This window comes from Schistocerca gregaria, chromosome 1, assembly GCF_023897955.1.
Source record: "Schistocerca gregaria isolate iqSchGreg1 chromosome 1, iqSchGreg1.2, whole genome shotgun sequence".
Taxonomy (NCBI): domain Eukaryota; kingdom Metazoa; phylum Arthropoda; class Insecta; order Orthoptera; family Acrididae; genus Schistocerca; species Schistocerca gregaria.
In genome coordinates, this window is record NC_064920.1 from 291,341,598 (window position 1) to 291,359,484 (window position 17,887).

The 17,887-nt window shown below is 46.7% G+C and overlaps 1 protein-coding gene across 1 annotated transcript in view; it reads right to left on the bottom strand.

Annotated features, from left to right (window-relative positions):
• Window positions 1–17,887, bottom strand: part of LOC126341493 (estradiol 17-beta-dehydrogenase 2-like) — a 143,611-nt gene that overhangs the window by 119,952 nt on the left and 5,772 nt on the right. Inside the window, exon 2 of the mRNA XM_050001777.1 lies at window positions 15,140–15,304. Within this exon, the coding sequence (XP_049857734.1) occupies window positions 15,140–15,287 (148 nt within the window). The 5' untranslated portion in view covers window positions 15,288–15,304. The remainder of the gene's footprint in view (window positions 1–15,139; window positions 15,305–17,887) is intronic.

A 17,887-nucleotide genomic window follows, 5' to 3' on the forward strand; every position in this document is an offset into this window, starting at 1 on the left:
CGCGTGTGCTGTTTCACCAAGACAACGCACCCGCACATCGAGCTAACGTTACGCAACAGTTTCTTCGTGATAACAACTTTGAAGTGATTCCTCATGCTCCCCACTCACCTGACCTGGCTCCTAGTGACTTTTGGTTTTTTCCAACAATGAAAGACCTCACCGTGGCCGTTCATTCACCAGCCGTGCTGCTATTGCCTCAGCGATTTTCCAGTGGTCGAAACAGACTCCTAAAGAAGCCTTCGCCGCTGCCATGGAATCATGGCGTCAGCGTTGTGAAAAATGTGTACGTCTGCAGGGCGATTACGTCGAGAAGTAACGCCAGTTTCATCAATTATGGGTTAATATTTGATTAGAGAAAAATAGGAGGCCTTAGAACTTGAATGCACCTCGTATCTCTGGTATTGCAGCGCTCAAAACCTGAGATCAACTGCTTTGGCACTATCATACTCTGTCGCCGAATACTGTTGTCCCACTTGGATGAAAAGCGCTCACTGTAGCAAGATATATGTGAAACTCAACCAGACAATGCGGCTTATCACAGGCTACGTACGTAGCACTCAAACAGCATGGCTACCAGTTTTAAGTAACCCAACCTCCAGCTCTACGAAGATCAGATGCACGCCTGAAGATCTGGAGAAATATTCAGAAGAACCCCCAGCTACCCATACACAGCGATATATTAATAGCAGAGCATAGCGTCTGAAATCAAGAAAACCAACTTGGCGAAATGCACATCTTGAAGCCCCCAACTTTAATATCAACGAAGTATGGAGAAGTCAGTGGGAAGAATCGCCAGTGTTCAACGGTCATCTGGTTGAAAAGCCTTCCATGCGAGTTCCAGGTTTCACACTCTCCAGACGCCAATGGAGAACCATCAACCGCATCCGAACAGGACAAGGGAACTGCGGATATCTAAAGCACAAATGCGGCTGGGCAACATCTCCAGATTGTGACTGTGGAGCTGACCTGCAAACAACTAATCACATTGTTGGTGAATGCCCAAAACGAGCCTTCAGGGGATCAATAAATGACGTCCACCATGCATCACCTGAAGGGCTCAACTGGATCAACAGATTGGACTTAGAAATCGAAGAACTTGTGTAATGTGTACATTGAACCATGGATTTAATCTTCAAAGAATGTTCTTAAAATTTTATTTTGTTTACTAGCGATTCGTCAAGAACATTAACACATTTAATCACACTGTGGAAGCATGGGAGTAGTTGCCAGAGAGTAACTGATGAAATCATAATCAAAATGCTTTTAACAAATGGGAATTTTACTCCTAAACCGTTTTTGGTTTAGTTTTTTTGTTTTAAGAAACAGATTTAAAGCTGAAAGCACCCTCTAAATATCAAGTTACAATTTATTCAGAGGCAGAAAGAAACAAATTTTTGAATGTATGAGCTTTCCGGCTAAAGCTCTTGCCACTTCATTTTGACACGGTCGTAGACACGACCGCTCACAATAACCTCTGAAAGACTATACTGGTGCAGATCTGCAACACGTCAGATCACTTTAAACTAAAAGTTTTAACAAATCACACAAACACACAAACTATGCACCCCGTAGGAGGGATGGAAATGGCACAAAACACTAAAATTAAAAGATTAACTTGCCACTGAAGGTGCAACTTGATTTCAGCTTCTAAAAAAAGTCTTACGGTGGCATGGTGGCTATTTTATATACTAAAATGACCATTTAAATAAAAGCCCATGAAATGCAATCTTATATAAAATTATACAAGGTTGGCCAAACGAATTAACATGCTCTACAGTACACATATACCGCCTCTGAAGATGATAGGCAAGATAAAAACATATTTCAGGAAGTAGGCCGTTACACTCGATGCAATAAATTCGTTAACACACCGAATCCGACAAACATGACAGAGGCAGCTCCGAACGATAGACATACTAGCACTCCGACTGAGAATCTGACCGATTTCCAACTGTCAGATCCAACTGCACAAACAATAGAGAATATCGGCCGATGTCAAGTAAACCAAGATGCCTACACTTTCTAACTCGGCCTCACCAAGATCAAGGCATCAAATACCACTCAAGACAAGTTTAAAAGAATACAGAAAACACAAGTCACAACTGTCAAACCACTGCGGAAGAAGGCTGCGGGTTCTAGACAACAACACACACCATATGTTATCACACGCGTGAATGGCTGAGGAAACAACAAACCACAAACAATGAACAAATTGTAACAGTCGAGATTGCAAAAGAAGTAACTAATTACTCAACTTGAGGATCCTGCTTCGGAGGAAAGCGAAAAGTCGCTCTCGCAGCTAGTGCCTCCAAATGCAACAGCGCGTGCCCGCCACCAAAAGCCTCAGCCTGGCTTTGCGCTGTGGAGGCTACGTCGCTGCTCAGTTCCAACGAACCAACAAGGTCCAGCCACATCCCGTCTCGGAAAATGGTGTTCATCCTGAGGATCCAAGAAGTCGTCGGCTATGACAACCAGCCGAGCACACGACCATTGGCAGCCCGCTTTCGCCGACAGCAGTTCCGGTGAATACTACACCATACGGATCCGACTGCTGCTGGCAGCCAACTCTTCCTGACTAATACTGCTGTCAATGCTCAGCAGACCACATGTTGCCATCTGACGGCCCGCCGACCGATCGAAGAACTGCCATCCGTCTGCGTCAACCACGGTCCCGGCACGTACTTGCACCGTGCGGACTTGCCTGCTGCTGACTGCAAACTCGTCCAACAGCGCAGTAACGACGAACCCATCTCACTCCACAACCCAACAGCGACTGAGACTTAGAGCCGATTGTCTAACATGCGAGTGTCTGCCTTCTGACTGACTCTGTCGACTCACTGAACCAACTCCCAGACTCCCTGGCGAGCTCATAGCGCCCCTTAAATACACGTGAACAGGCTAGCTTTCCCCTTTCCCACCAGAGCGAGACACCATAGCTGCTATTGCCACAGCGGCGCCACCGCCTGAAATGGAGGGCGACTGCCTCACACTACGCGCTGCGGCGCGCTCTTCAAAACAGCAACTTTTACCATGGCTCAACATAATTTAGCTTACATAATGATTTGGACATTTGATTCTGTACCTGTATTTTGCTTGTCATTTCTCACACTGTACACTCTTAAAATTATGTATTGTGTCCGAGCTCTGTATCATCATACGATAAATAAATAAAATAAAACAAATTATTTGCGGAAACATTTACCATTTCCAATCAGTTTAGTAGCTATTCATCGGCCTTCTCGAAAATATTCCTTTTGGGACAGACGCGCCCGCCGGGGCGGGAAGACCACCTTTGTGTGCCCGACACAATTTCAAGGACGCGGGCAGCCCGCCGCGACTCGAGGTCGCAGACCGCGCTCTGTATGGCCAGGGCTTCAAGTGCCGCACCTGTATGGGTGTGGCGGGCGGCTCCCCTGATTGTGGTTGTACCCAGAGTGACCACAAAAGGAAAGCGTGCCATGCGCCGACGGTGTCTCGCTGTTCGACAACTGCCGCAACCATAACTACGCTGAGGTGACGCAATTCATGGAATAGCAATGTGCACTTACACAGATGACGTTAGTATCATGTGTACGTGGTATAAAAGGGCAGTGCATTGGAAGAGCTATCATTTGTACTCAGGTGACTAATGTAAAAAGGTTTCCGACGTGATTATGGCCGCACGATGGGAATTAACAGATTTGAGCACGGTATGGCAGTTGGAGGTAGACACACTGGACATTCCATTTCGGAAATCGTTAGGAAATGCAACATACCGAGATCTATATTGTCAATTTAAGGCGCTACCTCTCACCACAGACAACACAGTGGTAAACGGCCTTCACTTCACGACCGAGAGCAGCACAGTTTGTGTAGAGCTGTCAGTGCTAACAGACAAGCAACACCGAACAAAAAATAATTGCAGATATCAATGTGGGACGTACGAAGAACGCATCCATTAGGACATTGCGACGAAATTTGGTGTTAATGGGCGATGGTAGTGGACGACTGATTGGAGTGCCTTTGGTAAAACCTCCTGCAACGGTTCTCCTGGGTTTGTGACCATATCGGTTGGACCATAGACGACTCGAAAACCTTGGCCTGATCAGATGAGTCCTGATTTCAGTTGGTGATAGCTGATGGTAGAGACTCTAGTTGTGAACAAGGTACTGTGGAAACTTTTGGTTGCTCCTCAATGGTGTAGGCTGTATTTACATGGAATGGACTGGATCCTCTAGGTTCTCCGGTCCAAATGAACCGACCGTACCGGTCATTGACTGGAAGTGATTATGTTCGGATACTTGGAGACCATTTACAACCATTGATGGACTCAATTTTCCCAAACAACGATGGAATTTCTATTGATGACAACGCGGCATGTCACCGAGTCACAACTGTTCGCGATTCACTTGAAGAACATTCTGGACATTAACGCGAATGATTTGGCTACGCCACGCGGAGTGGCCGCTCGGTTTAAGGCGTCCTCCTGCAGGAGGTTCGAGTCCTCCTTCGGGCATGGGTGTGTTTATTGTTCTTAGCATAAGTTACTTTAACTTAGTCTAAGTAGTGTGTAAGTCTAGGGACCGATGACCTATGCTGTTTGATCCCTTAGGAATTCACACACATTTGAATATTTGATTTGGCTTCCCAAATCGCCCGATAGTAATCTCATCCAACATTTACGGGCCGTAATCGAGAGGTCAGTTGTGCATAAAATTCTGCACCGGCAATACTTTCGCAGTTATGGACGGCTGTAGAGACAGCATGGATCGCTGTTTCTGCAGGGGACTTCCAACGATTTATCGAGCCCACGCCATGTTGTGTTACTGCACATCGTCGGGCAAAAGGAGGTCCTATACTAGGAAGTATCCAATGACTTTTGTCACGTCATTGTATATTGTTAGGTATCTCCAGAGACATTTGGATAAAATTGACCATATATGCACTGTGTGGAAGGGGTCTCGGCTTCGATTCCCGACCAGGTTGGGGATTTTCTCTGACCGAGGACTGGCTGTTTGTGTCGTTCTCATCATTTCATCTTCATCATCATCATTCGTGACGGTGGCTAGATTGGACAGTGTAAAAATTGGGACTTTCTACGAGTTCTGATGACCGCGCAGTTGAGCGCCCCACAAACCAAACATCACTGTCTGGAAGGTGAAAATAAATTCTAACAAATGCAAAACAATTCTGTTCATTACGAATTTCAGTCATGTAAACAACCAGCGGAAAATACTCCTATTGGAGAGAAAACAAAGCTAATATGTTTCTGTTTATTTAAAAGATTCGGAGTGAAAACTGGTGTATTAGCTGCCTCACTCTGTCTTTCTCAGCACCTTTAAAAAAGTTCCCAAAAATGTTGACAATTAAACATGTTCGTACTCTTTTTATCATGCAGCTCATTTCCCTCTCCCACTACACCTCTGCCACACCCACTACTTCATCGCTGTAAGTTGCTGTCACTTTCTCCTGTGTCATAGCCACAGTATCTTTCGGTCTGTTCCACTTTTACTGTTTCCTGTCTCTATCGCTGTCGCTCTCTTGCTGCTACTATTTCATTCATTTATTCATTCTCACAGCCACTGTTTCTTCTCGCTGTCACTATCTCTCTCTCTTCCCGTTTTTCATTGTCATAGACTCTGTCTCTCATTATCACTGGCTATCAACCAGATCCAATCTCTCCTTATTTTTATTCATGTACCACTGTCACCTTCACTCTTTCCCTAGAACTTTCCGTCACTGTCAACTACGAATACTTTCCACTACCTGGTGTCCCTCTCTGTCTCTGACACAGCCGTTATCTCCTTTGCTCTTTCTGCAGCACAACGACTGTCTACTATTTTCCAATATTTATTACTTTCCCTTCTCTTTCCCGTTGCCACTGTCTCCGAGCAAAGAAGCACCAATATGTTTTGAGGAAATTTTTGAAGGTGCTGACTAAGGTGGATTCAAGTAACTCATACCCCACTTTTCAGTCAGAGCGAAACAGGAGCCTATTCGCACTATTATTTCTTCGATATTAGCAGTTTCCGCTGGTTTCCTTCTTCTCCCTGCTGCAAAAGGTCATGTCACTTATATGAGAAGAAATGTATTGGTTAGTAAAATTTGAAAATTTACTTACATGAAAAGGAAATAACACAAAAATCATTTTACACCTCAGTCCAGATTTTAAGTGCAAAATGTCTCGCATGTGGTTCACTACTACAATATGGGCTTCCTAGAAATCTTATGACAGTAACGGAGAAACTTTACAGCATATTTTTCCGTGCGACGTCACTATAAAAAACGTTTTCGCTTCACACAGGAATATACGTGCATATTTTTGGTGCATAAGTAAGGTAAATTAGGACCTCTGTATCACGGCAGCGGATAAAAACATAAAGAAATTTTTTAAGTTTCTTCAATATCTGAATCTGAGGAATGCATCGTAAAAATTTCATCCATTTGCTGTGCACAGCCTTTTTGTAATCCGCCGTTCGATTTTGATATGAAGACCGGTAGAAAACTTCTTTCCATGTTTCCTCAGGAACCGCCCATGAAGTAACGGTGCGTCCACAGACCCCCTAAGGACCACCGTAGACCACATGATTAGTAAAGACAATCAACTGATTAGTTTCGTATGCCTAAGCTGGAGGAAGTGTATAATCTTCTTACTTTGACCCTGTACTGTAAGATAGTGACACTAAGACGATCCTTCTGTTGCGTATACATATAGTCCCCAACCCAAGAGACACACAAAACACATGACTGTATCTTTCTACAGACTGAACTCGAGGTGTGAGCCCTGGAAAAATTCCGTTTTTGTGCGCAACGTATTAGAACATATTAGTATGCTATTCCAAGAGTACGAATTGATGGCACGTCCATGACTTGGTGCGACTCACTCAAATAAGTTCGACTTAATACATCCAAAACAGGCTGTCAACTGGGATGTCGTGCATAACCAGTGCAGTCAGCAAGGGTTATGGTCTATTATATCTATTTTTTTAGTAACGTTATCAATGTGACTGGGCCGGCCGGAGTGTCCGTGCAGTTCTAAGCGCTGCAGTCTGGAGCCGAGCGACCGCTACGATCACAGGTTCCAATTCTGCCTCGGGCATGGATGTGTGTGATGTCCTTAGGTTAGCTAGGTTTAATTAGTTCTAAGTTCTAGGCGACTGATGACCTCAGAAATTAAGTCGCATAGTGCTCAAAGCCAATCTGACTGGTTTGATGGTTTGATGCCGGCTTCGCCCTCCCCCCCCCCCCCCCGCCCCCCCTCCACTAAGACTTGATCTAAGAGTAGCGCTTGCAGCAACCTCTAGTACAATGGAAGTTTTCTCTCCTTCTTATAAGTGTTTGCCAGCTTATTTCCCGCATCAGTTCTGCTATGAACCACCTTGTTTTTTTCTCTTATCAGTCCATCTAATTTTCAGCATTCTTGTGTGGCACCACATCTCAAGCGCTTCAATTATCTTTTTTCTCCGGCTCCTCAAAGGACGGTGGCTCACTTGCAGACGTACATTCTTGGAAGGTTCTTTCCAAATTAAAGCCGCTGTTTGATACAAGCAGACTTATTTTGGGCACGAATATAGTCTTTGACTCTGTAAGTCTGCTTTTTATATCCTTCTTGCTCCGTTCTACATACGTTATTTTTCTTCCAAGATAACAGAATACCCTCACCTCTCCTACTTGGTTGCCCCCAATTTGGTAGGGGTGCATCTCACTTGGATGCAAGGTGTATTAGATAAGAAACTTCCTGGCAGAGTAAAACTGTGTGCTGGACCGTGACTCGAACTCGGGACTTTTGCCTTTCGCGGGCAAGTACTCGTGTGTTAGATATCCAGTTTTCTGACAAGAATATTACACAGACGACGGCAAATACATCCGGCTGAATTCACGTAATTTATTTGAGGAGGTTCAAATGGCTCTGAGCACTATGGGACTCAACTTCTGACTTCTGATGTCATCCGCCCCCTAGAACTTAGAACTACTTAAACCTAACTAACCTAAAGACATCACACACATCCATGCCCGAGGCAGGATTCGAACCTCCGACCGTAGCGGACGCGCGGTTCCAGACTGTAGCACCTAGAACCGCTCGGCCACCCCGGCCGGCATTTGAGGAGGATCTGTTACTTGATCACTTTGGCTTTAGAAAATGTAAAGGTACCAGAGAGGCTGTTCTAACCTTGAACGCGAAACTTCTGTGCGCCGTCATATTTCCGGCCATTTTGTTTGACTAGCAGCTGTTAGTAACGAAAGCTTAAACATCTGCAGACACTACGAAAATTAAGTGCTCCTACTTATAGTCAACGCACCCCTCTATTCTGCCAACACACGCATAGGTAACACTTACCTGAACCATCAGTCTGCCATACCACTTAACCAAAGTTCTTAAAATTTCGTTCAGAAACGAATTCTTCTAACCATACAGTCATAAATTCATTACGGCGAGACCGCGAAAACTCTCTTCGCAAATTCCGCAAGATGAGCCGTGTGTGCCATGAATTCTGAAAACAGTTATCGCATATTCACAGCATACGGTCAGCTGGAGCTTCGACCAACATCATCAGAAGAAATATACACTCCTGGAAATGGAAAAAAAGAACACATTGACACCGGTGTGTCAGACCCACCATACTTGCTCCGGACACTGCGAGAGGGCTGTACAAGCAATGATCACACGCACGGCACAGCGGACACACCAGGAACCGTGGTGTTTGCCGTCGAATGGCGCTAGCTGCGCAGCATTTGTGCACCGCCGCCGTCAGTGTCAGCCAGTTTGCCGGGGCATACGGAGCTCCATCGCAGTCTTTAACACTGGTAGCATGCCGCGACAGCGTGGAAGTGAACCGTATGTGCAGTTGTCGGACTTTGAGCGACGGCGTATAGTGGGCATGCGGGAGGCCGGGTGGACGTACCGCCGAATTGCTCTCAACACGTGGGGCGTGAGGTCTCCTCAGTACATCGATGTTGTCGCCAGTGGTCGGCGGAAGGTTCACGTGCCCGTCGACCTGGGACCGGACCGCAGCGACGTACGGATGCACGCCAAGACCGTAGGATCCTACGCAGTGCCGTAGGGGACCGCACCGCCACTTCCCAGCAAATTAGGGACACTGTTGCTCCTGGGGTATCGGCGAGGACCTTTCGCAACCGTCTCCATGAAGCTGGGCTACGGTCCCGCACACCGTTAGGCCGTCTTTCGCTCACGCCCCAACATCGTGCAGCCCGCCTCCAGTGGTGTCGCGACAGGCGTGAATGGAGGGACGAATGGAGACGTGTCGTCTTCAGCGATGAGAGTCGCTTCTGCCTTGGTGCCAATGATGGTCGTATGCGTGTTTGGTGCCGTGCAGGTGAGCGCCACAATCAGGACTGCATACGACCGAGGCACACAGGGCCAACATCCGGCATCATGGTGTGGGGAGTGATCTCCTACACTGGCCGTACACCTCTTGTGATCGTCGAGGGGACACTGAATAGTGCACGGTACATGCAAACCGTCATCGAACCCATCGTTCTACCATTCCTAGACCGGCAAGGGAACTTGCTGTTCCAACAGGACAATGCACGTCCGCATGTATCCCGTGCCACCCAACGTGCTCTAGAAGGTGTAAGTCAACTACCCTGGCCAGCAAGATCTCCGGATCTGTCCCCCATTGAGCATGTTTGGGACTGGATGAAGCGTCGTCTCACGCGGTCTGCACATCCAGCACGAACGCTGGTCCAACTGAGGCGCCAGGTGGAAATGGCATGGCAAGCCGTTCCACAGGACTACATCCAGCATCTCTACGATCGTCTCCATGCGAGAATAGCAGCCTGCATTGCTGCGAAAGGTGGATATACACTGTACTAGTGCCGACATTGTGCATGCTCTGTTGCCTGTGTCTATGTGCCTGTGGTTCTGTCAGTGTGATCATGTGATGTATCTGACCCGAGGAATGTGTCAATAAAGTTTCCCCTTCCTGTGACAATGAATTGACGGTGTTCTTATTTCAATTTCCAGGAGTGTATTAATTTTAGTCTATAACAGCAACTTTTATCTTGTCTGCTTCTCAGTAGCGAAAATAAAAATTGTGAATATAGACTGAAGAAGTTTTAACAGTTACCCGATTGTGGAATTTGTTTTCTCTTGGACAGTTGTTGGGCAGTTCTCTTGTGATTGGTATGGGCATTCGAGCTGTAGACTTGACTTCCTTGGGACATTTCTACACCAAGTTTCTTTTTAGTCTGTGACGACTGCGTTGATGCCGTTCATAGCTTGCCATCTTGTAATAGCGACAGTGGCGTCTCGTTTTCTTAGTGTGTTCACTGGCCCCACTACGTTTGCTCGCCTTGTCTGTCCATGAGGTGCAGCAGCAGCACATATCGATAGCACGTACGTAGTACCATCTTTGGAGCGGCCCCTAGTATTTCCGGGTCGTCATGTGTTGAGCTAGGGGAGTGGAGTTGGGACGGAGCAGTGAGGTTCGTAAAGCCACTACTTGCCCGACCGCTGGCGACACACATGCACTGTCCGACAGAAGGATGCGGTCGCGAGAGTGCACGACAACATCAAGGACCGGATTCAGCGAGTTTTAGTTGAATGGACCGCGATATTGGAGTAGTGAGACTGGTGTGTGTGTGTGTGTGTGTGTGTGTGTGTGTGTGTGTGTGTGTGTGTGTGTGTCCGCCCGTCAAAGTGACCTTATGGAAATAAGTTGTCAGTCCACGATCTATTCTGGGACCTTTCGCGTGCCTGACTTGAGTGGGAACGACCGTTGGTTGGTCGTCACAGCAAACGACGTGCATTTGGTCTTCCGACCGCTTCTGGATCTCTGTGTTTGTGCCGACTTAAAATTCTTCCGTGTTGGTTCGTAGTATTGTGAGTAGATGGTGGAATTGTTTTCCCGGATCCGTGTGTATCTTGTGGTTTTGAATGAGCAGTTATTGTAATGCTGTCTGCGAACTGCATTTTGTGTGTAGTTGCAAGCGGACATCAGTTTGGTTGGGACTCAGCAGCGAGCAGGTCAGTGCAGTGTGAGGGCAAGCCGGGGCCGCAGGCGGTGTGCTGCCACTGCTGAATCGAGGAGGGGTAGCTGCGAGAGCGACGACTTCGTTACACACCGAACCCTGGACGATTTAGTTGAGTGAAGAGTCGACTGCTAATACAACCTCGACTATTCTGAGATCTCGACTTTGGTTGGCGGGTCGTTGCCGCCAGGGCCGCTGAGCCTGGCGGCAACGAGTTAAGTGTTTCGAGGCGGTGAAATATCGCAGCCGTGTTTCTCTATTTAATTTAGTATTATTCTTATTAGTGAAGTGCAACCCTCGGTATTTTCTGCGTTGTGGCAGCTAACGCCCTAGCTACCTGCCCTGGAGGTTAGCGCACTTTTCCGGCAATGTACCTTTCCTCTTCGTGTTGATGCTGTCCGACACGGCGTGCAGTTTGGCAGCCTCTTGTATTGTGTTGTGCATATTTTTTGGGAGGTCTACCTTGGTTCTAGTGTTTCCTTCAGCCTTGGATGTTTTCTGAAGACGTAGTGCTGTCTGCCTCTTCACCCCTTCCTTAAAATACTCCATCGCCGTACTAGTGATCTGAAGTTAGGTGAATTGGTTAGGCTGTCGGACGGCGCTTCAGCTGCCCCTAGTTTCAGTTGCCATCCTGTTACGTGAGTACAACTCTTGGCTGCCTGCCTCATCTTACCTTATGTATGAGTTACCTTCTCAGGCCGACTCTTGGACCACTTGCTGAGAACCACTTGTCCTGACTCCTTAGATAGTGATGATTTTCTAATTATTGTAGATATGGCCTTCAGCTGAGCAATAATTTTACTTCTTTTGGGATCAGACCTTCAGCCGTGTTACAGTAAGTTTTTTAAGCAAACTTGTTTTAAAAGCAAGGTATATATTTTAAAGTTCCTGTTTGGAATTTTTCTTTGACTTCTAATCCAAGCCTTCAGCCGTTTTATGATTTGAAGTTGTGTGTGGCCTTCAGCCGAACAATAATTTTACTTCTTTCATAATAAGGCCTTCAGCCGTGTTACAATAAGTTTTTTTAAAGCAAACTTGTTTTAAAAGCAAGGTATTTGTTGAGATGTGTGCTATTTGGAATTGTTTAACTGACTTCTAATTCAGGCCTTCAGCCGTTTGTTGTCTGAGGTTACTGTTGGAATTGTGGATTTTTTTTCTGTGATAAGGCCTTCAGCCGTAGTACAGTCAATTGTGTTTTTTTAGAGGTAGTTTTAAAATTTTAATTTCTTGTGCAACCAAGAGTAACTGATTACAGCCTCAACCACAATCGTAACCTTATCCTGCTCTCAGTGTCATTATAATGAACTGTGTTTTTATATGCTTGAAAATTAGCATCTAGTAAACGAACACTCCTATTGGCACAGCAACCTCTTCTCTTAGTTGCAATACTGTGTTTCATGTTGCCTCTTTGAAAGTTATCTTTTTACTGTTATGTACATCACGACATCTATAAATTTTCTCGCTGACGATTTGAGAAACAATTTGACAGATGGACCAGACTGAAAAGAAGTACAAATACGTTCAGCGTGCTCTGGAAATGTAGCTGAAAGGTGAACTACGGTCTTCTTGCAGGAAGTTATATCTCTATTACAGGGTTGTCAATGAAGAAAGCAGCTTAACAGCGTACAGAACGGGATTATCGTGCATGAAACCGACAATGAAGGTCGTCCATTATCTCGAAAGAATTTGCGAAGCTTCTGATGTATGTCGGACCGGAAACCGATCCTTGGACCTTTGACATTCGCGGGTTAAGTGCGCTACTGACAGAGCTATCGAGCCGCCTTCACAACTCCGCTTCCGCCAGTATCCCTCGGACGCGTTGCAGATTCCACAGAAATATTCCTGAATTCCTTGCGGAACTGAACATTCTGGATGTAAGGATGTAACAGAGAAATGATTAGCCACAGGGGAAGGGGCTGTTTCCAGGAGGAATTTTCACTCGGCCGTGGAGTGCGCACTGATCTGAAACTTCCTGGAAGATTAAAATTGTCAAATGGACCGGGACTCAAAGCTGTCCCGGGATAGAGCTCTACCGACGGAGCTGTAAAAGCACGATTCATGACCCGCCAACACAGCTCCGCTTCCGCTACTGCCTCTAGCGGTAGCTTTGGCGGCAGAGCAGTTGTCCACGAAAGGCAAAGATCCCATGTTTCAGTCTCGGCCGACACATAGTTTTAATCTGCCAGGAAGTTTAAAAACACCGCGGAGAAAAAATTCATCCTGGAAAATAGTTAATAAAAAATTAATAAAAATTGCTGCGGGCACACGTATATACAAAGTACACTGATCAGCCAGAACACTACGACCACTTAGCTAATAGCCGGTATGTCTATCTTTGGGACGGGTAACAGTGTCGACGCTTCTTGGCATGAAAGCAATGGGGCCTTGGCAGGTCGCACAGCTGCACACAAAGGTTACTTAATTGCCATAAATTCCGGAAGGGGCGGAGGGGGGTAATGAGGTCTGACGCCACATTGAACCACATCCCAGTTGTGTCCGATAGGGTTCAGATCTGGCGAGTTGGGGGCCAAGCACATCAACTGAAACACGCCACTGTGTTCCTCAAACAACTCCATCACACACTTGGCCTCTTCAATGGCGCATTCTGTTGTTGAAAAATGCCACTGCTTTCGGGTTCAAATGGCTCTAAGCACTATGGGACTTAACATCTGAGGTCATCAGTTCCCTAGACGTAGAACTACTTAAACCTAACTAACTTACGGCCATCAGACACATCCATGCCCGAGGCAGAATTCGAACCTGCGACCGTAGCAGCCGCGTGGTTCCGGACTGATGCGTCTAGAACCGCTCGGCCACAGTAACCTTCTTCACTGCTTTCGGGAAACATAATCGTCAAGAAGGTGTGTACGTGGTTTGCAACAAGTGTACAATATTCTTTGGCCATCAAGATGCGTTGCAGGAGCTCCGCTGGCCCCATGGATGCCCACGTGTGTGTTCCCCAGCGTATAATGGAACGCCGGCAGCTTCTCTCCGTCCCACATTACAGATGTCAAGGGGCTGTTCCCCTGGAAGACGACAGATTCGCTCCCTCCCATCGGAATTCATCAGATGATGCAACGCTCTACCATTACGCCAACGTCCAGTGTCGATGGTTACGTGCGTATTTCAGTCGTTGTTGCCAATGTCGTGGTGTTAACACTGGGACATGCATGTGTCGTCGGCTGTGGAGACTCATCACTAGGAGTGTTCGGTGCACCGTGTGTTCAGACCACTTGTACTCTGTCCATCATTAAAGTCTTATGCAAGTTTCGCGACAATTCGCCGCCTGTCCTCTTTTACAAGGCTGTCCAGCCTACGACGTCCGACGTCTGTAACGAGGGGTGGCCGTCCCACCCCGCGACGTCTGGACGACGTTTTACCTTGGTTTCCTCACGTGTTGAAGACACCACAATACTCCTGGAACACCAAACCCGAAACGCTCGTGCCGAGCCTCTGGGTCATCACAATCTGCCTTCGGTCAAACTCAGACAGACTGCGCACCTTCCCCGTCCTACAAACGAACAGCACGCTCACTGATAGTACATGTACTGTGCCTGTGTCTGACTGGCAGCTGCGGGAAATAGCTGCGCGGTCTAGGGCGCCATGTCAGGGATTGCACAGCCCTTGCTACCGGAGGTTTGAGTCCTCCTTCAGGCATGGATGTGTGTGTTGTTCTTAGCTTACGTTTTGTTCAAGTAGTCGTCCGCCCCCGGTAGCTGAATGGTCAGCGTGACGGATTGTCAATCCTCTGGGCCCGGGTTCGATTCCCGACTGCGTCAGGGAATTTTCTCCGCCCAGAGACTGGGTGCTGTCCTCATCATCATCCTAACATCCTCATCGACTGCAGCTCGCCGAAGTGGCGTCAAATTGAAAGACCAGCACCTGGCGAATGGTCTGCCCGACGGGGGGCCTAGCCATACGATTAAATAAAATAAATAAGTGCAAGTAGTATGTGCGTCTAGGGACCGATGACCTCAGCAGTTTGGTCCCGTAGGAATTCATACACATTTGAACATTTGACTGGCAGTTATCCCTCACTGGGTTACACTGCTATCCCCTGGAAGGGTTTATTTTGATGATAGGTTCCGTGGCTACAATGTTATGGCTGGTCAGAGTATGTACAACTACAGTCTAAGAAATAATGCCGTTAGGTGAGTTCGTTGCTGACCTGTGATGAGGACGGCGCGCGACGGCAGCCGGTCGAGCAGCCGCAGCGGCCTCAGTTTGTCCAGGGCGACACCGACCAGCCACACCATCAGCGACGCCAGCACCACGGCGCCCACCCACTGGCACACCGCCGCCAGTGCTGCCAACATCTCCCCTCCTACTCCTGCTACAACAGGGAGAACATGAGAACACCGTCGCCGTTTGCGGCATTGAGCTGCTACACGCAGCAAGACTAATGCTAAAGGGAGAGCGTTACGCGAAAAAAAAAAGAAAAAAAAGTCGGTGGCCCTACCAGTTCAAATGGTTCAATTGGCTCTGAGCACTATGGGACTTAACTTCTGAGGTCATCAGTGACCTAGAACTTAGAACAACTTAAACTTAACTAACCTAAGGACATCACACACATCCATGCCCGAGGCAGGATTCGAACCTGCGACCGTAGCGGTGGCTCGGTTCCAGACTGTAGCGGCCCGACCAGTGTGGCAGCACCATCGTCTTGACGCCACAGAAACAGGGAGGGGAAGCAGTAACAGCGTACACTCTAATATCCTTAGCAGTGGACCGCTGTCACACGCTATACGTCTACACGACGATGTCTGAGTAGCGCTCCGGTTAAACACTAAAAGTCATTGTTGTGCGACTGTGCTCCTCGTACACAATCAGCCATAATTTGACGTGTGTGAATCCAGGCTTCGCTTGAATAAACCACACATTGCTTTCTCTACAATACTTAATTTTTCGTAAAAATCGATTACGCGATAAGTCACACAAATCTTAAGGTTGTAAATTCAACTAAATACTTAGGGATTACAATTACAAATAACCTAAATTGGAACGATCACATAGATAATATTATAGATAGAGCAAACCAAAGACTGCGATTCATTGGCAGAACACTTAGAAGGTGCAACAGGTCTGCTAAAGAGATTGCTTACACCACACTTGTCCGCCCTATTCTGGACTACTGCTGTGCCGTGTGGGATCCGCATCAGGTGGGACTGACGGATTACATCGGAAACGTACAATGAAGGGCAGCTCGTTTTGCATTACCGGGAAGTATCTCCCCGATAGTGCCACAGACATGATACGTGAGTGGCAGTATCAATCATTAAAACAAAGGCATTTTTCGTTGCGACAGGATACTATCATGAAATTTCAATCACCAGTTTTCTCCTCCGATTGCAAAAACATTCTGTTGGCACCCACCTACATAAGGAGAAATAATCACCACGATAAAATAAGAGAAATTAGGGATCGCACAGAAAAATTTAAGTGTTCATTTTTCCCGCGCGCCGTTCGAGAGTGAAACGGTTGACAGACAGCTTGACGGTGGTTCACCGAACTCTCTGCCAGGCACTTCATTTTAAATAGCAGAGTAATCTCGAAGATGTAGAAGTAGATGCAACGTGGCTTTCTAGAAACTACATAGTCATGTTCAGATACATGATGACTCGTTTACTGGTGTAATTTCTAAAACGAAGTCCCAAAGACAGAACTTTCTTTTTAGGCCGGTTCTGTGGAACAAGAACTGTGAAGTTCACAAAAAGTTTGCACTATTTGAACCGTTCATTATAGCGCATACATTACTACCTAATGACATATTTATCCATGTTGCCAATGGGATATTTATTTTGTACACTTTGCTTTTACATGCCTGAATACCACTCCGCTGCTGCAATGTTCACACCATCTACTTAATTTTAACATTTTACGGTCACATACAGTCGCCTTTTACATCCTTTCGTCATTACCAAAACACTAAATGACTTTCACAGAAAGTCATGACGACAACTCGCGAAAGCATTTCCAGCGTTCGTTTTCCGTGTTTACACTGCGACCTATCTTCTTTTCTTCTTCTGACACTGCCTTTATCCCACATTGTGTGCAAGGTCGGCAGGGTTAAGTACGGATTTGGCACGGTGAACTATAAGGGGTGGCCGGATGCCCTTCTTGCTGCCACCCCATAACGCCAAAAGGGAGGTGACCATGAGAAAAGACAGAATAATCAACGAAAAGATAACGTTTACGAGTCTGGGAATGGAATGTTAGAAGCTTGAATGTGGCAGGGAAACTAAAAAATCTAGATACAGTAAAGGTCAGTGAAGTGAAACGGAAAAAAAGACGACGATTTCTGGTCAGGTGAGTATAGCGTAATATCAACAGCAGCATAAAATGGTATAACGGGTGTAGGATTCGCTATGAACAGGAAGGTAGAGCAGAGAGTGTGTTACAGTGAACAGTTCAGTGATATGGTTGTTCTCGTTAGAATCGACAGCAAGCCAACAACGACAACGATAGTTTAGGTATACATGCTGATGTCGCAAGCTGAAGATGAAGAGATACAGAAAGTATATGAGGATATTGCAAGGGTTTTATTGTGTGTATTAAACCGGGGACCTAGAAACGTCGTAGCGGCTTCGTCCTGCCATGGCCCTCAGGGGTTCTCAACCCCACACCAGGCCACAGCAGTCCACCCACCCCACCGCCGACACACACCGAACCCAGGGCTATACACAGGGCTACACACACACCACGGTTCCGAGAGTTCAGGCACCTGTATGGAAAATAGGCATAGAGATAATCATAAACATCATTTCCGCGCTTTCTATTGCTCATGGAAACCACATATTGCATGTTGTACCACCATACAGCGAGACCTTCAGAGGTAGTGGTCCAGATTGCTGTACACACCGGTACCGCTAATACCCAGTAGCACGTCCTCTTGCATTGATGCATGCCTGTCTTCGTC